This window comes from Rhinolophus sinicus, linkage group LG02 (genome assembly GCF_036562045.2).
Source record: "Rhinolophus sinicus isolate RSC01 linkage group LG02, ASM3656204v1, whole genome shotgun sequence".
In the NCBI taxonomy this organism is placed as follows: Eukaryota; Metazoa; Chordata; class Mammalia; order Chiroptera; family Rhinolophidae; genus Rhinolophus; species Rhinolophus sinicus.
The window spans coordinates 79,726,480-79,748,840 of record NC_133752.1 but is presented as its reverse complement, the minus strand read 5'-3'; the positions used below and the strand labels follow the sequence as shown (position 1 = coordinate 79,748,840).

The 22,361-nt window shown below is 39.2% G+C and overlaps 1 protein-coding gene across 1 annotated transcript in view; it reads right to left on the bottom strand.

The window, feature by feature from the left end:
- Nucleotides 1–22,361, bottom strand: part of CWH43 (cell wall biogenesis 43 C-terminal homolog) — a 101,050-nt gene that overhangs the window by 23,926 nt on the left and 54,763 nt on the right. Inside the window, exons 12-15 of the mRNA XM_074324671.1 lie at nucleotides 16,111–16,199; nucleotides 7,841–8,098; nucleotides 5,275–5,400; nucleotides 2,145–2,224 (exon numbers count right to left, since the gene is read on the bottom strand). Of these exons, the coding sequence (XP_074180772.1) occupies nucleotides 2,145–2,224; nucleotides 5,275–5,400; nucleotides 7,841–8,098; nucleotides 16,111–16,199 (553 nt within the window). The remainder of the gene's footprint in view (nucleotides 1–2,144; nucleotides 2,225–5,274; nucleotides 5,401–7,840; nucleotides 8,099–16,110; nucleotides 16,200–22,361) is intronic.

Genomic DNA, 22,361 nt, shown 5'->3' with positions numbered 1-22,361 from the left:
ATTAAGAAATAGTTACTGAGTTCTGAGTGTGTGCCAAACACTCTGTGAGGTGCTTGGAGTACAAAAGTAAACAAGAAAAGAACTATAATGGAGGTATCACACTTCCTGACTTTGGCCTGTACTACAGGGCCACAATAATCAAAACAGCATGGTATTGGCAGAAAAACAGACACATAGACCAATGGAATAGAATTGAGAACCCAGAAATAAAACCACATAAATATGGACAGATAATTTTTGACAAAGAAGCTAAAAACATACAATGGAGCAAAGACAGCCTCTTCAATAAATGGTGCTGGGAGAATTGGATAGCCACGTGCAAAAGAATGAAACTGGACTGCTATTTGTCACCATGTACCAAAGTTAATTCAAAATGGATCAAAGACTTAAGCATAAGACCTGACACAATAAACTGCATAGAAGAAAACATAGGTACTAAACTTATGGACCTTGGGTTCAAAGAGCATTTTATGAACTTGACTCCAAAGGCAATGGAAGTAAAAGCTAAAATAAACGAATGGGACTATATGAAACTTAAAAGCTTCTGCACAGCGAAAGAAACCATTGACAAAATAAAGAGGCCACCAACTGAATGGGAGAAGATTTTTGCAAACAGTGCCTCCGATAAGGGGCTAGTATCCAGAATATACAAGGAACTCATGCAACTCAACAACAAAAAAACAAACAACCCAATTGAAAATGGGCAGAGGACTTGAAGAGACATTTCTCCAAAGAGGACATACAAATGGCAAATAAACATATGAAAAAATGCTCAACATCACTAATCATCAGAGAAATGCAAATCAAAACCACAATGAGATATCACCTCACCCCAGTCAGAATGGCTATCATCAACAAGACAAATAGAAACAAATGTTGGAGAGGCTGTGGAGAAAAAGGAACCCTCATACACTGTTGGTGGGAATGCAGACTGGTGCAGCCGTTATGGAAGGCAGTGTGGAGGTTCCTCAAAGAATTACGAATAGAATTGCCGTATGACCCAGCAATCCCTCTCCTGGGTATCTACCCAAAAATCTGAAAACATTTAGAGATAAAGACACGTGCGCCAATGTTCATTGCAGCTTTGTTTACGGTGGCCAAGACATGGAAACAACCAAAATGTCCTTCGATAGATGAATGGATAAAGAAGTTGTGGTACATATACACAATGGAATACTATTCGGCAGTGAGAAAAGATGATATAGGAACATTTGTGACAACATGGATGGATCTTGAGAGAGTAATGCTGAGCGAAACAAGTCAGGCAGAGAACCATGTGATTTCACTGATATGTGGTATATAAACCAAAAACAACAAAAGAACAAGACAAACAAATGAGAAACAGAAACTCATAGACACGGACAATAGTTTAGTGGTTGCCAGAGGGTAAGGGGGGTGGGGGTGGAGGTGAGGGTAAGGGGGATCGAATATATGGTGATGGAAGAAGTGACTCTGGGTGATGAACACACAATGGGATTTATAGATGATGTAATACAGAATTGTACACCTGAAATCTATGTAATTTTACTAACAATTGTCATCCCAATAAATTTAATTAAAAAAAAAAAAAAAAAAAAAAAAACTAAACAAGAGAAGCCTGTAAGATTTTTTTTCTTTTTCTTTTTTTTTAAGTTTCTTGGGGTGACAATTGTTAGTAAAGTTCCATAGATTTCAGGTGTACAATTCTGTAATACATCATCTATATATCATATTGTGTGTTCACCACCCAAGATTTTTCTTAAATTAAAAGAATCTCACATTGTTGCCCACAGCAGTATCTACCAGACAGTACAAAGAAGCCCATTATAAAATAGTCCTTTATTTCACGGTTTAGATATGTTAAATCATGGGATGATTTAGCCATGGGATAAAATTTTAATCATGGGATAAAAATAACTTCATATAACAAAATCATGAGCAGTTTGCCTCTAATATATGGGTCTCTATCCTGTCCCAAGAACCCAACTTCAGAAAACAATTCCATTGTGTTATCGGCCTCTGACCTAATGGCTGAGGAGATAGGTTCCAGGGCCCTGAGGTCATTAGACCTGGGTCTAGAGTTCAATCATACTATGAAGTGTACAAATGTATGTACATACATATATATCATCCAAAATTCTATAGCAAGATTTTTAATTACTTACCCTTTTGCCCAAGTTCCTCTCATAGGCTTTATGCCGTAGTCCTAATCCTAATAAGCCCATACCAACAAGCAGCCACAAAACTAAATAGAAAGAAAATATATTTGTTTAAAAAATTAAGTTTCTTAAAAAATAGTTTTCATGAAATTATTGAAACTATTAATCAAGGATTTTGTGCAGAGGGGAAATGTCTAATTCCTGCATTAATTTTCCGGGTGACATGCATACATAACCCATACTTTAAAATGACGTTTCAAAGAATCTTTCCTAAAAATATTCCAATGACCATAGGCTTAAAATAAAAATAAAGCATAAATAAATAAATAAATAAATAAATAAATAAATAAATAAATTGTGTGTGTGTGTAGAAAATAATATATAAGAAAACAAGTCTCCATGAGCAGTAACCAGCAGGAAAAAAAATACCTGCAAAATGAAGCCCAAAAATACTTCAGATACGGGAACTTTCAGAATCAGAAAATAAGCAGGCTTAACATGTTTAGAAAAGTAAAAGAAGGCATTCAATAGTATGACTCAGGAAGATAAGACTAACTCAATAATCAGGAAGATTTCCAGCAATAAAGTTATATAATATTTATAATAATTTAAATTAGATGCTCAATGGACAACACAAACAGCAGATCAGACAAAGCTGAATAGAGAATTAGTGCAAGGGGCAGCTGAAAAACAAAGGTACAGTATATGAAAGAGGTTAAGAGATATGGGAAGAGGATCACAAGGTCCAGCACATATCTAATTGGAGTCCAAAAGGGAAAAAGAGAAAGAATAAGAGGAAATATTTGCAGTAATAATGCTGAGAATTTTCCAGAATTGATAAAAGATATGACTCTTAGGTTCAGAAATCCCAAAGACTCCCAAGCCAGATGAGTGGTAGGTGGGCTGAGAGGAAGGAGGATCTACAACTAGATACACGAGTCACAGTGAAACTGCAGAACACCAAAACAAATATAACTGCCAGAGAGAAAAGACAGATTATCTTTAAAGGAGCAAAGACAGCTGACTTCTCAGCAAAAATAAAAACTAGATGACAGGGGAATATCTTTAATGTGCTGAGAAAAAAATAACCAACTACTAAAAGAACAGAAATTAAAGCTATAATTTCCAAGCTAGAAAGAGGAGTGGGGAGGAGGAGAATAAGAAAAAAACAAAACCCAATCAACGCAAAAGAAATCAAGAAGGAAAATAAGGAAAAAAATATACACCTGGAGAAAGTAGAAAAGAAAAAGGAAAGTAAGATGAAAGAAATAAATCCTAATACATCAGAAATCACAATAAAAATAGATTAAACTTTGAAGTTAAAAGACAAAGATTGACATTCCAGAAAAGGCAAAACAACGGAGACAGTTAAAAAAAAAACAAAAAAAAACAGTGGTTGCCAGGAGTTGGGAGGCGGGAGGGACAAATAGGTGTAGCACAGGGTATGTTTACGTAGCAAAACTATTCTGTATGATACTGTAATGGTAGATGCATGTGTCATTTGATATAGACAAATGTCATTGGTATACAAGTGTTATTTGGTACATAATGGTAGATACATTATACATTTGTCAAAACCCATAGAACATACAACAAAAGAGTAAACTCAAGAGTAAACTACGGACTTTAGTTAACAATAATTTATCAATATTGGCTCATCAATTGCAACAAATGTACCACACTATTACAAAATGTTAATAATGGTGGAAATTGTGGGGGTAGGAGTCAGAAGGGGTATATGGGAACTCTAGATTTTCTGCTTAATCTTTCTGTAAACCTAAAACTATTCTAAAAAATAAAATCTATTAATGTTTTAAAAAGATAAATATAATGGTTGCCATGGGTAGAGGGAGGGAGGGATGAAAAGACAGATCACAGAGGATTTTTAAGTCAGTGAAACTGTATGATACAGTAATGGTGGATACATGTCATTATACATTTGTCCAAACCCACAGAATGTACAACACCAAGAGTGAGCCCTAATGTAAACTGTGGATTTGGGGTGATAGTGATGTGTCCGTGGAGGCTCCCTGATTGTAATAAATGTCCCACTCTGGTGGGGATGTTCACCATGGGGGAGGCTGTGTGTATGTGGGGTCACGGGGTAAATGAGAAATCTCTGTACTTTCTGTTCAATTTTGGTGTGAACCTAAAATTCCTCTTAAAAATAAAGTCTACTTTTAAAAATCACATAACACTGTCTAAACAACTTTGTAAATAAACTGTTCCAAATGCCTTGATTTGATGAATGAATTAAAGAATTATGGTTCTTAATAATAGATAAGACAACAATTGTCAGGATTAAAAACAAACAAAAACTGTCAGATCCAGGTTTAAAAGGACATAACTCAAATACAAGAACATACCAAAAAAACTCTAGATTTAAAAAATTTTCCCTAAATTTTAATATAATTTTTTCAAATTATGACAAACATATATTAAGGTTTTTATATAATGGTCTTATTGCTTTGTGACATTTCTTTTAGAAATACAGTAAAATTTTATTTAGCTTAATTGTTTTCTACCCCTGTACACTATAATACTTTGTCTTCTTTAATTAAGTATCAAGTCACTGAGGTTGCAGATCAGTTTTTCTATGTCTTTGTATCCTATATAACACTATGCATTATAATAATGGAATGTATTGTATTCTAATACACTATCTGCAAAGTTTATACATTCAATAAATATTTTTATTTAATACAGTCCATTTGAAATGAGTCAGATACTGAATAGTAAACCAATTTCATGTTTGAGTTTGTAATCCATCAATATTCCAAAAGTTAACATAGTTAATCTCCTAAAAAAAGAAAAAAGGAGAGAAATGGAATAAATAGTCTCAACTATTTAAAAAAAGCGTTTTGGAAACTACCTGTTAAATCATCTTATCTACGTTAGGAGTGAAACAAAGCTAATACAGAGTACTTATGATTGAAATGACATGGTATCAGAGATTTGCTTTAAAGTATTTCACCAAAAAAAGTAGGAAATAGATGATAACAACGCTGGGAAAATGTTAATTGTTGAAACTGGGTGAAGGGTACATGAAGGTTTATTATACTCTTCAATTTCATATATGCTGAAAATTTATATTTTTAATAAAATTCTTTTAAAAAGAAAGCAAAACTATACCTACAAAGTTTCATGTATTTTTCACTCTTTCTGAAAAGTACTTTTGGACTGTTTTTTGTTTGAAGAAGGAAGTGAAGGCTTTTCTTAGGACCAAATAGCATATTCAGTCCAATAATTAGCATCACTGTGCCTATTTAAAAAAAAAAAAGAAAGAATATATTAGAATATATTACATTTTAATCCCCAAATCCTTCCAATGATAAATTTCAAGAGCCAAGACTTCAATGAAATGGGCACACACTGAAAATTCAGCTTTTCATTTACCTCAGTACCTAAGCAATTACTCTAATAGTACTTTTGATCATAAGAAATCAGCTAGGTAGAACCCTGATGAGGGATTTCTTTTCATCTCCTGAGTGTTTCCCAGTTGTTAGTTTGCTAAGACTGCACATCACTGACAGGTGACTGTTCAGGGGAGCGGGGAGCATGAGAGAAAGGAGCCTCTGAATGGCCCTCAGGACTCGGGACTCGATCTTCTCCACTGAAGGGACTTCACAGGCACCAAATTGAGGAGCGCTAAAGAGGCCATGTAGGTTCTTAACATGGCAGTGGTTGTGGCAATAATTCTGGCCTGAGATGTGGATATTCTGGGCACAGGGTCCTCACAGAGGATGCACATTGGAACTCACCCTGTGCCAATAAGGCCAACCAATAAAAATGAGCTCAGCTGGGATGCATTACAGTGTAGCTTACGTATAAAGTTTATATACTTCTAAATTGCATATAATAAGAATGGAAACACAAGTATGATGGAATAATATATAAATTAGGAAATGCTAAGTAAAAGTTAAGCTTAGGTAGAAGGCTAGCCAAAAAAAAAAAAAAAAAGTTATGTGCAATTTCCAGGAAATAGCAGGAGAAACCCAGACAATAAATTTATAACTAGTTTCTGATTTAATACAGATTTTCATAATATGAAAAGCTACTCTGAACACTACCAACATTTCTTAGTTTTTGTGGCCTTATCAATACGTATAATGCCACTCTTACTAAAAAAAAAATTTCGTAGTTGAGAAGGAACTCAAAAAGCACATCATTCATAACATTCTAAAGAAATAAACTTATGCTTAGAATGGCTCTTACTTTCATTCGTTTTCTCCACATGGCAGACCCCTAAGCAAGCTGGAGTAAGAAAAAAGCAGGGCATTGGACAGGAAGATAGAGCAGGACAGAGTACACACACCTGAAAGAAACCAGAAGACATACAAGGTTTGCAAAGCCAAGATTATCGCAGAGGAAATGCAGCAACGGATTTCTTTAATTAGATGAGAGCTTGGGTACTTGCCAGAAATATCAAGTTCTCCAAAGTTATTTTAAATATTTCAGGCAATTTAAAAATATATCTTCCAAATCAGCCTGTCCTGACAGATGTCTAGGTCATGGAGTAGAATGGGATCAGAAGTAGGTCATATGAAAATGTACAGAGTAGTTAGATGTATACCCAGGGCACAAGGGGGGACGGTAAAGAATCTCAAGAAGCGTAGACTTCTGCGCAGCACTCACCCCAGCTGTAATTCCCTTAAGTATTTGTTTAATTTTATATATGGTGTTCCCCCTACTACACTGAAGCCTCAGAAGGGGAAGAACACTACGTCTCTTACATCTCCAGCCCCGGGCACTGTGCCTGGAACACAGGAGGGGGGCAATAATTTTTTTAATGAATAAATGAACAAATGGAAAAATGAACGTGTGCACAAACAAGAACTAAATCTCCTCACATGTATTGGCTCCTCATCTTTCAGAGATTTTTATCCTGGAAGCATCTGACATATTTTACTTAAATGAGAATGATAGGCAACATTTGATTTTATATGCTTAGTATATACATCTGTAATTTCATTATTGCCAGAAGATAATTTTTTAAGTATTAAACTGAGATGAGTTTAGGAAATTTTAATTTTTGTGCATAAGTTCATAACCAGTGAAATGGAAAATGTATTTATTCTATGATTTGGGAACATATCGTTCACACTAAGATTTATATATGCAAAAATATTTTATTGGTAAAATATGGTAATAAAAATTCAGAACCAAAACAACAGTCGCAATTCCTGTATGTATGTACAAGCCTATCAGTGAAGTAGTAACATGAACTGTCATGACCGTAACTTTTCCCAGCATATCCTATAATACAAATGTTACCCAGTATCTCTTTTACACTTTATTATTAATTAAACTTGATTTTCCCCAACTGAGTCCCTTTTTTTTTTTTAAGGAGGGCACAGGTCACAGTCGCCCATGCAGGGATCGAACCGGCAACCATTGGTATTATTAGCACCACACACTCTAACCAAGTGAGCTAACCAGCTACCACCCCCCAACTAAGTCTCTTAAAAGGCCTTTGTAGTAATAAATAATACTGAAACTCACTGATGAATTAAGAAATTTGTTTTTAAGTAGCAATACACACATTCTTCCTATTTTTTTAAATCAAGTGACTATTTTAATGAGAAAGGCAAGATCATCCTACTTATTTCCACCAGTCAATGTAAAGTGCTAAATCCTAGGCAGTCCTGAAGGGTATTTTCTAGTCGTTATTACTTTAATCCAGACCTTGCAAATGTACGCACCCAAAAGCACATCAGATCTTTCTCTAGCGTAGACACCTCCTGGGACAAATTTAAAAGCTGTGCACCATGCACAGAAAAATATATCTAGAAGATAAAATATCATGGCAGTGGTCATGGTCTTCCCAGGACTTGACCCTGAGCTAATAAGATGTCCCAGCACTAGAGGCCACATGGACGCTGTGAAGAGGGCGAGTACACAGCCAGAAACAGCGGCTGCCCACGTAGGCAGGTAAAGGAGACCTGCAGCTGAAGCTGCTCCTGTTTGTGAGAGAGAAAAAGAAAAATAATCAGACAGGAAAGCAGTAACAGTCTCTTCCATTTTCTCAAAAAAAGGGAGGGGGGAGAATAAGCTTAAACGATGACCAACATGAAGCCATCTAGAGCCAGAAGGGACCTGAGGGACATGCAAGTCCAATCTCCACACTAATGAGAAGCTGAAGTCTAGCAAGGTTAATGTGACTTGCTAAAGGTCACACAGCTAGTTACTTGCACAACTGGAGGTGCAATGTGGGTCTAGTAAATTTCAGTCCAGTGCTATTTATTCAGGAATGGTGGTGGGGAGGGAAGAAGCCATTTTTAGGGTATTTGTGTCAAGATCTTAAGAACACTAAAAACTGAAAAAACTGAACTTACCTGTAATATGAAAAACATGTCCATTTAATTTAACCAGCCAGAAGCAAGACATTAGAAAACATGTAGAATCCGTGTGGTTTCTAGAATGTTTTTGTTAGGGAACATTCTAAAGGAATTTCCATCCATTTAAATGCTGCCCCTTGTCCGACAATAAGTAAGGTGTCTTTCCCAACCACACAGCCCTAAAAGATGTGACTGAGGTCGTATCGTAGACACTCTGCTTTAGCAATTCTGCAGTTACTTCAGTCCTTATCCAACAGCCTAGAAGGTTTGGGGGCTGTGCGATCTGCCTGGTCCACGGCAGGCACTTGTTTGCTAATTTGTTGAACCAATCCTGAGGGAAAAATTGGGAATTTTTCCCAATTCCTGTGAAATCAGCTTTGAGAAAGTCAGCGGGGTCTTACAGCACCCCATTTTAGAGCCATCAATATGATACTTTTCCATAGAATATGATATTTTCTGCACATTTCAATCAATGTAGTATAATTGGACCCCACCCTAGGAAAGTGTCTACAGCAGACACCTCAATATATAAGCAATCACTTTCCTGTTGCTTGGGGCAAGAACTCCAGCAACGCGGGGTGGGGTGGGGGAGGGGGAAGCAGCTCCAGCTCATGGCTTCTTAGAGCTCATGGCTTCAGCCATCAGAAAGTTCCACCTGCACCATCACAAGACAATGCCATGTGACCATCTATTCCTCCCCACTTCCAAAGACCGTAACTCATCGCAGCTAACATCATACTCAATGGGAAAAAGCTAAAATCATTCCCCTTAAGATCAGGAACAAGGCAAGGTTGCCCACTTTCTCCACTTCTATTCAACATAGTGCTGGAAGTTCTAGCCACAGCAATCAGACAAGAAAAAGAAATAAAAGGCATCCAAATCAGTAAGGAGGAAGTAAAATTGTCATTATATGCAGATGATATGATACTATATATAGAGAACCCTAAAGACTCCACCAAGAAACTATTAGAGCTGATAGATGAATTTAGTAAAGTAGCAGGATACAAAATTAATATTCAGAAATCAGTTGCATTTGTATATACCAATAATAAAACATCAGAAGGAGAAATTAAGAAAGCAATCCCATTTACAATTGCTCCAAAGACTATAAAATACCTGGGAATAAATTTAACCAAAGAAGTAAAAGATCTGTACTCAGAAAATTATAAGACACTGAAGAAAGAAATGAAAGAAGATACAAATAGATGGAAACACATACCATGTTCATGGATAGGAAGAATTAATATAGTTAAAATGTCCATACTGCCTAAGGCAATATACATATTCAACGCAATTCCTATCAAACTACCAATGACGTTTTTCACAGAAATAGAACATATAATCCTAAAATTTATATGGGACCATAAAAGACCCCGGATAGCCTCAGCAATCTTGAGAAATAAGAACAAAGTGGGAGGTATAACAATACCTGACATCAAATTATACTACAAGGCTACAGTAATCAAAACAGCATGGTACTGGCATAAAAACAGACACATAGATCAATGGAACAGAATAGAGAGTCCAGAAATAAATCCATGCCTATATGGCCATTTAATCTATGACAATGGAAGCAAGAATGTACGGTGGGGTAAAGACAGTCTATTCAATAAATGGTGCTGGGAAACCTGGACAGACACATGCAAAAAAAAAAAAATGAAGCTGGACCACCTCCTTACACCATATACAAAAATAAATTCAAAATGGCTTAAAGACTTAAATGTAAGATCTGAAACCATAAAATTCCTAGAAGAAAATATAGGAAGAAACTTCACAGACATTACCCAGAGTAAGATTTTTACTGATATATCCCTCATGAGGGAAGTAAGAGAAAAAAATAAACATGTGGGATTACATCAAACTAAAAAGTTTTTTCACAGCAAAGGAAACCATCAATAAAACAAAAGGATCCTACTGAATGGGAAAAGATATTTGCCAATGATATATCTGATAAGGGGTTAATATCACAAATTTATAAAAAACTCACTCAACTCAACTCCAAAAAAACAAACAACCCAATTAAAAAATGGGCAGAGGACATGAAGAGACATTTTTCTAAAAAGGACATACAGATGGCAAACAGACATATGAAGAAATGCTCAACCTCACTAACCATCAGAGAAATGCAAATAAAAACCACAATGAGATACCACCTCACCCCAGTCAAAATGGCTATCATCAATAAATCAACAAACAACAAGTGCTGGCGCGGATGTGGAGAAAAGGGAACCCTTGTGCACTGTTGGTGGGATTGCAGATTGGTGCAGCCACTATGGAAAACAGTATGGAGGTATCTCAAAAATCTGAAAATGGAACTACCTTATGATCCAGCAATTCCACTCCTAGGTATCTATCCGGAGAAATCCAAAACTCCAATTCAAAAATCTTTATGCACTCCTATGTTTATTGCAGCACTATACACAATAGCCAAGACATGGAAACAACCAAAATGCCCATCGGTAGATGACTGGATTAAGAAACTGTGGTACATTTATACAATGGAGTATTACGCAGCCATAAAGAAGAAAGAAATCTTACCATTTGCAACAACATGGATGGACCTAGAGAACATTATGTTAAGTGAAATAAGTCAGACAGAGAAAGACAAATACCATATGATTTCACTTATATGCGGAATCTAAAGAAAAGAATAAGTGAATGAACTAATGAGAAACAGTTTTGGAGACATAGAGGAAAAACTGAGGGTTGTTAGATGGGTGGGGGGGGATAAGGGGGAAGGTGAGGGGAGTAGAAAACAGTTGGTGACCACAAGATGGCCACAGGATTTTGAAAAGTAATTTGGGGAACGTAATCAATAATGTCATAAAGATTTTGTAGGTTATCCGATGGACACGTGTCCCAATTGGGAGACAGTGGAAATGTAATGGCTCTGTGTGATGTCAGAGGGATAGTGGATGGGGGGAGGGGGATTCACACAGTGTGAGGGATATAAATGATAAACGTCTAAGTATTACTTTGTCTTGTGCACCTGAAATTAATTTTAAAAAAAAGAGCGAGCGAGCAAGCGAGCGAGCGAGAGAGAGAGAGAGAGAGAGAGAGAGAAAGACCGTAACTCAGAGAAACATGAGAACCAGGTTCCAGGTCCTTTTACAATTCACATAGTTTAACCCCACAGTGAGACCTTCAAACACTTAGATCTGACATGGTTATTTTAATAACAGAAAAAAATTTGTTTTCATTTTGAAATAAAAAAATGTAATGCCTATTCACTGTAAAAATTTTAAAAATACAGAACTCTAAAGAAGCAATTAAGGATCGCCTAAGACCTAAAATGACCATAGCCGAATGTAGACTGGTGCAGCCACTAGGGAAAGCAGTGTGGAGGTTCCTCAAAAAATTACAAATAGAATTACCATATGACCCAGCAATCCCTCTCCCCGGTGTCTACCAAAAAAATCTGAAAACATTTATCCATAAAGACACGTGTGCTCCAATGTTCATTGCAGCTTTATTTACGGTGGCCAAGACATGGAAACAAGCAAAATGTCCTTTGATAGATGAATGGATAAAGAACTTGTGGTATATACACAATGGAATACTATTCAGCGGTAAGAAATATGAAATAGGACCATTTGTGACAACATGCATGGATCTTGAGAACATAATGCTAAGCGAAATAAGTCAGACAGGAAAAGCAGAGAACCATATGGTTTCACTGATATGTTGTTATATAAACCAAAAACAACAAAAGAACAAGACAAACAAATGAGAAACAAAAACTCATAGACACAGACAATAGTTGAGTGGTTACCAGAGGGTAAGGGGGAAAGGTAAGATGAGGGTAAAGGGGATCAAATATATGGTGATGGTAGGAGAACTGACTCTGGGTGATGAACACACAATGGGATTTATAGATGATGTAATACAGAATCGTACACCTGAAATCTATGTAACTTTACTAACAATTGTCACCCCAATAAACTTTAATTTAAAAAAAAAATGGGGCCAGCCCGGTGGCTCAGGCGGTTGGAGCTCCATACTCCTAACTCCGAAGGCTGCCAGTTTGATTCCCACATGGGCCAGTGGGCTCTCAACCACAAGGTTGCCGGTTCAACACCTGGAGTCCCGCAAGGGATGGTGAGCAGCGCCCCCTGCAACTACGATTGAACACGGCACCTTGAGCTGAGCTGCCGTTGAGCTCCCAGATGGCTCAGTTGGTTGGAGTGACTCCTCTCAACCACAAGGTTGTCAGTTCGACTCCCGCAAGGGATGGTGGGCTGCTCCCCCTGCAAAGCAACGGCAACTGGACCTGGAGCTGAGCTGCGCCCTCCACAACTAAGATTGAAAGGACAACAACTTGACTTGGGGGAAAAAAAAAAAAGCACAGCCAATACTCCGATGTAGTTCAGTTTCTCAATCTTTTTCTATGTCTATATAGAAGTATTTTTACATAAATGAAATCATACCATATATTGAGGATTATATTCTGCTTCTTATGTGACATTATATCAAGAACATTTTCTCATGTTTTAATTTATTTCCTAAAAATTTTTATGTACATATACTATTTCACTGGATAAATACACCACAAAATAAGCAAACATTTTCCTATTGTTGGCCATGTATGAAGCTTCTGACACCATGAGGAACATCTTTCTTTGCCAATTAATCTCTTACTACATCTCTGATTATGCCTTAAAATAGATTCTTAGAAGTATAATGACTGTGTCAAGAGGTAAAAGCATTTTAAAGAATCATTACCTATATAGTCGGTTGCTTTCCTGAAAGCTTATACCAGTCTTCATTTCCTCCAGAAACCTTGCCAAAAGTCTCACCTTTTGAGCCCTGCCCAAATTATTTTTTCTAAAAATTTTTGCCAAATTAATGATGAAAATAGTATCAAATTCTGAATTACATTTGTTTATTAGTGAGATTGAATTTTTCCTGTTTACTAGCTTACAATAACTACTTTTTATAGAATGAATTCTGATTTGATATTCTAACCTAAAGACATTAGAATGACTGATTGCTTCTGTCTTACTACAGAGAATTATCTAGAGGGAAAGAAAACATCTCTTAAAATTTCCCTTGACTGTTATTGCTTTTATTTTTTAGTTTCTATTTTGACATAGGCTATGTATTTTTAAATCCACTAAATTTGTATTTTTAAACAGTTTATAAGTCCAAAATTCGAAACATAAAAAAGAGTCCCTCTAACTATTGTCACCTACTAGTTCCTCTTAATGAAGGCAACCAATGTCAGCATTTTCTGCATTCTTCCAGAGACAGCCTATGCATAGAAATATATATGTATGCACATTTTTCTTTTTGTACACCAATGCTGGCACATGACACACACTCTTAGTCACTTTGCCTTTTTCACTTAACTACACACCTTAACTGTTTTTTGTTTGAGACTGAGTCCTTCCAAATAATTTCCTCCAAATCTTTACAACATCTAAGACACCAAATAGAATTAACAATAAATGAACATCCCAATAATATTTATAGTGCCTAACATGTTCATTTTCAATAGATGAAATTTTGCATACAATAAAATTGTAGGCACACTGTATAGTACACTGGGATCCTATGAATTTGTTTAGTACATCAATATCTTTTTAAAAATAGAACTTTGATTTTACTAATTGCCATCAAGATTTAAAGTTCTTTGAACTTATGAAATTTGGTCTTTGCCATAATTAATTTCATGCTGAGACCCAGTTGGGATTTCAAACTTTATCTGTACAATGAAAAAAATACGATTTCTTTTTTTACACTCTGCTTTATGATGTAGTTCCCAGGGATGAATCACATGAAAAGTGGGTACCATCTCCAGATAATTAAGTGTGAGCTCCAACTTATTTCAGGTGAGCAGGCGATCAGAGTAGGAGATGAAGCTCCTGAATTATGGCCCTGCTTTTCTGTCTACTGCAATAGCCTATTAGAAGCCTTCCATCTGCTTGCCCTTAGGGTCCTTTAAACTACTATTTAATACTCTAGAGCAGGGGTGTCCAAACTGCGGCCCGTGGGCCGACTGCGGCCCGCAATCCATTTGTAATTGGCCTGCAGCAAATTCCAAAAATATATTTAGTTACTTAAATAAACCAGGTGAGGCAATACGTACTTCACCTCGAGTGAGTGGCCCGGCTGTTTGTGTATTTTACCGCATATGGCCCTTGGTGAAAAACGTTGAAAAAAGTTTGGACACCCCTGCTCTAGAGAGACTGCAAACTTAGATTAGGTGTGACTCTCAAGAGAATGACCTTAGTTATCTAGGGAAATGAGCATAAGCATAACACTGTAAATTCACAGCTTTTCTGTTCTTTAACTAACAGTTGATGTGTCTGTGGACCTCAGTTCTACCATGTTTGAAGCCATAAGCATATTGCTTATATTCCATGAGAAAAGGCATGATATAAATGCTGAACAAACTTTCAATGTATTTCATGTTCCTTTCCCAGTTGCATAGAGATTCAGAAGCTATAGGTATATGCTCATTGCAAACTCAGCATTCACAAAAGTATCCGGTCCTTTTCTTGAGGAATCTCATGAGGCATCTCTCTGATGAGAAGAAAGGTTACTCCAAAATTCACACGAACTTCCACAGACCCCATAGGGGATGCCTACCAGGAAAGACACAAGCAAGTGGAAACAGCTCACCAGGACTGCAACAGTCCACTGAGCCAGCTCCAGGAGGATGAGGACCTGGTCATCCTCATTAACTGAGCAACCGATTTGGATTCCACGTACATCTCCATGCAAGGGTGAGGGTGAGAGAGCGTATGGAAATTTACTTATTATGTTATTCAACCCCTATTACCGATACACCATCTTACAAATCCACACAGCATCTAAGGCAACACTCTGCCTACCCTGCTTAACTGGTCTGTATAAGGACATCGCTCTGCACGGAAATCAAATATAGTATTCTCTCTGTCACAGAGTGGGAGCAGGGGAGGGGGAGTGGTATTTAATACTAAAACTGACTCGAACCATTTCTGCCTCTTAAGGGGAAGGTAGAAGAGTGACAATTCAGTCATAGGAAAGCAGGTAGATTGCTCCTGAAGCATGACAGACTTCACCAATATTCTGTGAGCCTAACGGGTGCGACTGGGAAGAGTCAGACTGAATAAGCCAATGTGGACCCCAAAGCTGGGTAGCGGGGTGAGGAACTAAACTGCTACACATCGAAGAGAAAGGGAAATTGAGCTTCATTATGGAGTCCCAAAGCAGGACATTCCCGAAAACCAGACAAGGAAGGAATCTTGGAGGGGGGAGGAGTAAGGAATCTTGGGGGGGGCAATATGGCTACATACAACCCTCCATCTCCTCAGATCTTCAGTAGTAAATGTGAAGACACAGGACACACGTGCCTTGTAAAAGTCATTTGGGAAATGGAGGAGACTGTCAGCAGAGTCAAGGCGAAATTAGACAGCTACAGGAGGAAAGGGGAAATGAAATAGGAGGAAGCAGGAACCTGGAGCCAGCGGTCATTGGTAATCATGGTGACATCGGGGCCACAGGGGTTGCAGCTGGTTATAATAGCCCATTTGGCAACAGCACACATTTGTATGGCTGGGCATCTACTTCTAGTCCAGGGGCACATGCTTGCAAGCAAATTGGACAACCAAGCTGAACAACTGACATATCTGCAGGTAAACTCTACATACCTGTAACCCACCAGATTAAACTGGTACCCGGAAACCATGTACATGTTGGAAGCATCAATCCACTCACCAAACTCAGCAGAACTGCACCTCTGTAAAAAAAAAAAAAAAAAAAGACATGCTGTAAAAACATCTGACATTAATCATATTTCACTGTCCCATATATAAAAAAGAAAAATATCTCCTATCTCTAGGTACACCCAAGAGATAATGAGTATGAAACAACCAATGAAATAACGAGAGCCCATTGGGATCCAATATCATACACATTCAGAACACTGAAGGGAAAACAACTCTGACTTGAATGCTATCTGCAGTCTTTCATGCTTAAGGGAAACAGAGTGAGCTTCCTCAGACTGTTATATTATAGTCATACCCACCATGCGACACATTTTAAATGGCTCTGCCAAAGACAAAAAGAAAAAAATCACTGGGAATAGTTTCTATTAAGTTCGCCTCTTTTCTTTCTTTTCTCTACCTCAATACTGCTTTTATCTACAGTCTCTGCCTTTCTGGGACCCGTGTCAGTTTGATAAGTAATTGATAGCTGTGTGTTTTAAAACAACCATGCATTATTTCATTCTTTTGCTCCTTTGGCAAAAACTTGTAGGAGGAAGAAAAAAAGAATTTAACTAAATTTTAGGTGGGAAATCCAGCAGCAACCATAGCTAGGACATGGCATGCAATTAAGTAGCTGAATATAAATTAAGCTTAAAAACATAGCATTTACTACGCAGCAGGCAAGGTTTAAGGAACCGGCCTGAGATCACACACAGTAGCACCCACAGGACTGAGAATCTCACAAAGGCCCTTCGACTCTGGAGTGAGGCTCCCAGCTGCTATCCTGCCTACTCCCTCCTCCTAAGGTTAAGGGTCAAACTGGGTCCACAGAAGACCAGGTATGACAAAAGGCCATGGAGCACACTGTTAATCTTTTTCTATCCTTAATTCAACAACAAATGTTTATGAGGACCTATTATGTGCCAGGCTCTGTTCTAGGAGTTTGGGACACAGTAGTGAACAAATATCCCTTTTCTCCATAGGGCTCATGTTCCAGTGTGGGGAGGAGGACAAACAATAAACACAATTCACAAATAATACAGGCTATCAGAAGGTGGAACATGCTACAGAAGAGTAAGAGGAACAGGGTTGGGAGTGCTGGGGTGCGGGGGCTGATGGGAGACGGGAACATGTGACTATAACACAGTTGTTCCTGTGACCTCATTCTCCCAGTGTCTATGGTCTGCACTGATTCTTCAGTTTCCCAAAGTCCCTCCAGCACCCTCTGAGCCCCTCTCACCTCTTTCTCCCATCTCTCACCTCTTTATCCCATCAAAACTTATCTACAACCCATTCCCTTAAATAGAATCTAGTGAATTTTAGACAGCAATTCCTGCTATGATAGACATGGATGATGATGGTCTAATGCAATATTTCTCAAACAGGTTTCTGAGAAACACCAGCTTTATGACATTTCACAGGTGTTCTAAAAAAGGAATTCCATGTTCCAGGAAGTTTAAGAAACTTCCAAGAGTCTAATAAGCTAAAGCGCTTTGTGAATCACCAAGAAAGGACTATGAAATGCACTATTTCCTAAACCTATTCGGTCTAAAATACTTTTTTTTTTCCCTCTCAGAGTACCTATTAACATCTCAAGAAACCAGTGTTCCACAGAAAACAGTTTGGGAATGCTGATCTCATGAGTTGCATCTCCATCTTCAATGTCTCGCTCCGACATAATTATAAAATGTCTGAAAAGAAAACTCCGATTTTACACTGAGAAAACAAGGCCAGGGATGCAATGTGACTGGTCCAAAGTTAGACAGTGAATTACTGCTGCCAACCAGGACTCCAGCCTGGCCTCGGGTTCCTGGTCCAGTTCTCCTTTTGCTCTTCCACTCAACTTACGCTTGTTTTCACAGGGAAGTTTGGAAATGAAGCTTTAAAACATAAGAATAAACTCCTTGGAACAACCAAGATGGTGCAGTAGGTAAATGATGTGCTTACCTTCTTTCACAACCACATCAAAATTACAACTAATCTACAAAACAACCATTATTGAGAATCGCCTAAGGACATGCAGAAGAAGCTACCTCTAGACTGGTAAGAAGGTCAGAGACGCAGAATGGGCTGGTCCCACACCCACGTGTGACCTTTAAAGATCGGGAGGGCTATTTTGGCTTTGGGTGTCCCCCCTCATCCCCTAGAGGAGTGAGAGATCCCAGCCCCACCCCAGTCCAGGGTTCCAGTGCCGGGGAGAGAAGTCCTCATAAATTTTGGTGTGAAAATCAGCGGAGATTGTGACTGAGTGAGACTGAGTATGGCTGCACTCACAGGCGCCCCTCTTAAAGGGACTGAACAAACTTACCCACTAATGGAATCATTCGCTCTGAGCTCCAGTGCTTGGGCAGCAGCTGGAAAGGTGGCAGGGACAAATGGTGGGGAATTGAGATGTCTGGCTTGGGACGGGGGGCTGGAGAAGTGGCTTTCTCCTGGGTGGAGGAACTGACAGAGGCCATTGTTTCATTGTTGAGCCCTTCCCCCTTCCTGGCATGTGAACACAGGTGGCAGCCATTTCTGAGTCTCTGCTGTTTGTTCACCCAGCCCTGGCGATTTGAGACCTGGCCCTGCCCAACTATCAGGCATATCCAGGTGGCTTTCAGTGGCTTTTCGTGCAGACCACCTGCCCTGGATCAAGCTGCACTTTCCCAGGGTTTCTCAAAGGTTCCCTGAACTAAGTCAAGCAGCATCTCGCTTGAGCATGTCCTGTACCTCTGGCTGAGCAGCCCTAAGCTGACATTAGCGGCAGCTGGCCTTGGTTCACAAGTTGGCCTCTCAAGGCACTTTCAAGCACAGCACGGGCAGGAGACATCTGCAGATTTCTTTCTGGCTCCCACTGGGTGGTCCCAGGTGGGCTACAGGCTGTGGTTGAAATAAACCTACAGCAGGTCCTCTCCAAGGTTATCCTGGGGCTGGAGCCCCCAGTGGCCAGCTTCAAAATGAGCTGGAGCATCACCCAGCCATCTCCAAGTATGAAACACCCAAGGGACGAATTGGGCAGGCACCAGAGCCCCGCTGAGGCAGATCCTGCTCCATAGGGTCAGCCCTGCACAACAATTCTTCCACTGTAGTCAAGGCCAGTCCTCACAACCAGAGAGCATTGATGTACAACTATCAACCAAGGCTCAACTACAAGACGGGGGCACACACAACCCACACGAGGGACACACCTGGAGCACGTGGCTCAGGTGACCAGAAAGACTGCGCCAATGAACCCCACAGCCCACCTACTACATAAAGGCCAATCTACTTACACCGGAAGATATAGCAGCCATACCTAATACATAGAAACAAACACAGGGAGGCAGCCAACATGGGGAGGCAAAGACACATGTCCCAAATAAAAGAACAGAATGAAGCTCAAAAAAAAAGAACTAAGCGAAACAGAGATAAGCAATCTGTTAGATGCAGAGTTCAAACACTGGTTATAAGAATGCTCAATGATCTCAGGGAGAACTTCAACAAAGAGATGAAAATCACAAAAAAGAACCAGTCAGAAATAGATACAGTAATGGAAATGAAGAATATATTACAGGGAATCAACAGTAGATTAAATGAAGCAGAAGAGCCAACCAGTGATGTAGAAGATAAGGTAGCAGAAAACACTCAACCAAAACAGCAAAAAGGAAAAAGAATCCAAAAAATTGAGGAAAGTTTAAGGGGCCTCCGGGAGAATATCAAGCGTAACAACATTTGCATTATAGGGGTACCAGAAGGAGAAGAGACAGAACAAGGAATTGAAAATCTATTTGAAGAAATAATGACAGAAAACTTCCCTAACCTGGTGAAGGAAATGGACATACAAGCCCAGGAAGCACAGAGAATCCCAAACAAGATAAATCCAAAGAGACCAACACCAAGACACATCACAATTAAAATGCCAAAAGTTAAATACAAAGAGAGAATCTTAAAAGCCCCAAGAGAAAAGCAGTTGGTTACCTACAAGGGAGCCCCCATAAGACTGTCAGCTGATTTCTCAACAGAAACTTTGCAGGCAAGAAGGGAGTGCCAGGAAATATTCCAAGTGATGAAAAGCAACAACATACATCCAAGATTGCTCTACCCAGCAAGTCTGTCATTTAGAATTGAAGGACAGTTAAGTAGCTTCCCAGACAAGAAAAAGCTAAAAGGAGTTCATCACCACAAACCAGTATTACAAGGAGTCTTAGAGGGACTTCTTTAAGATGGGAGGGGTGTAAAGGATGGGTGAAAGGGGAAGGGATTAAGAAGTACAAATTGGTTGCTACACAGTAGTCATGGAGATGTAGGGTATAGCATAAGGAATATAGTCAATAATATTGTAATAACTAGGTACAGTGCCCGATAGGCACTAGATCTACCAGGGTGATTGATGGAAATGGGGTTGGGGGCAGGGTGAAGAAGGTGAAGGCATTAAGAAATACAAATTGGTAGTAAATACAGTATGGGGAATATAATCAACAATGTTGTAAAGACCATGTAAGGAGCCAGATGGGCACGGGACTTATCAGAGGGGCCATGTAGGTGCCTGGCCAATGTGCTATACACCTAAAGCTGAAGTTGAAGAATATTGACTGTAACTATAACTAAATATATAGGTATATATAATCACGGGATGTGGAGTATAGCACAGGGAAGATAGTCAATGGTATTGTAACAGCTATATAAGATGTCAGAGGGGTAGTATCTTGGGGAGTGGGTTATCAGTTTATGGGGGGTTTAAATGTCTAACTATTATATTGCTTTGTACAACTGAAACTAATTTTTTGAAAAAGGAATAAAATCCATCCCTGCCCCTCTCTTCCTCTGTGCCTTTCTTCATTCTCTCCCTTTCTCCCACATGTGCTAAAGCATCCAAATCAAAAAGACATAGACTCTGAATGAGATAACAGAGGTAAAATTCCTAGCTCAGTGCCTGACACAAAGTAAGTCATAAATATTAGTTCCTTTTCTCATTTCCTGCCCTCAAGGACCATGGTGTCTGGAAAGGAAGAAAGACATCAAATAACTAATATTGTTTAAATTGTAACACAGAATAATAATAGGAGATATAAAGGGGGGTGGAGATTCAAGGTAGTATGTGGCATAAAGGAATCCTTGGGATAATGAGAAAAGACTTCACAGAGGCAATGCATGAGCTGGGTTCTGAAGGGTGAGTAAGAGCTTGCCAGGATATCAATGCAGAGAAGGCAACCCAGATAGAGGAAAGAGCATGTACATGCAGATGGAGGACTAGAATAGTCCAGAACTTCTAAGGAACTAAAAGCCACTTCAGCCTGGGTAAAGCACCGGGATAAGGTAGGGAGCATTTGTAAAAGTGTATGTGGTGGGGGGAAGGGTGTGCAGATCCTGTCACAAGTGATCTGGCATGGGAGGGGAAAAAAAAACACTAAAAAGTTTTAAGCAAGGGAGTGATGGAGTCAGATTTGCATTTTAGAGAGCTCACTCTGGGGCAGTGTGGAGAAGGCCACACTGAAGAGAGACCACTAGGAGACAACAGCAACAGCCTTGGAGAAAGGTGGTGAGGACTCCACTAAGGCAGATATGGTTAGAGATAGGGAAGAAGGGAAAGACTCTTTAAGAGAAATAGTAGAATCAACTGGACTTAACGCCCAATTCAATGCAGAAAATGAGGAAGACTCAGAGTTCTAGGATGGCTCCTGGCTTCTGGCTTGGATGGTGGGGTGGGGAGACAGAGAACCAAGGCATGGAGGAGGAAGAACATGTTTGGTGACTGGAGCTACTGAGTCCAGACGCGTGACATGCTGAGTTTGAGACACCAGTGGGATAGGCTCAGATACATGCTGGGGAAGATCCAGCCGGAAGTTGCGTGTCTCCAAATATGGGAATTTCAGTCCTGAGGCAGATATTTTAAGGATTCTCCCTTAAAGGACCTGAAAGGTTTAACATGAAAGGTTGGACCTGGCCATGGAAGAAAAGAGGTGTCAGGAAGAGTAGACAGAGCGTTAATGAGGACCAAGCACGTGCACCAACACCTGAACTCCAGACTGCTAACTCCTTGGGCGCCCCACGGCAGGAGCAGGTCCCAAAGTACCAGAGGGTGCAGAGCTCTCTCTGGGCTTCCCTCATGTGCAGAGAATCGAGAACTATGCCCAAACTGCCAACGTGGTCTCTCATCAGGCACTCTGGTCTCATCCTACCAAATGCCCATGACTGTAATGGGGTGGGAGCAGTGGGAACTCTGGAGAAAATGG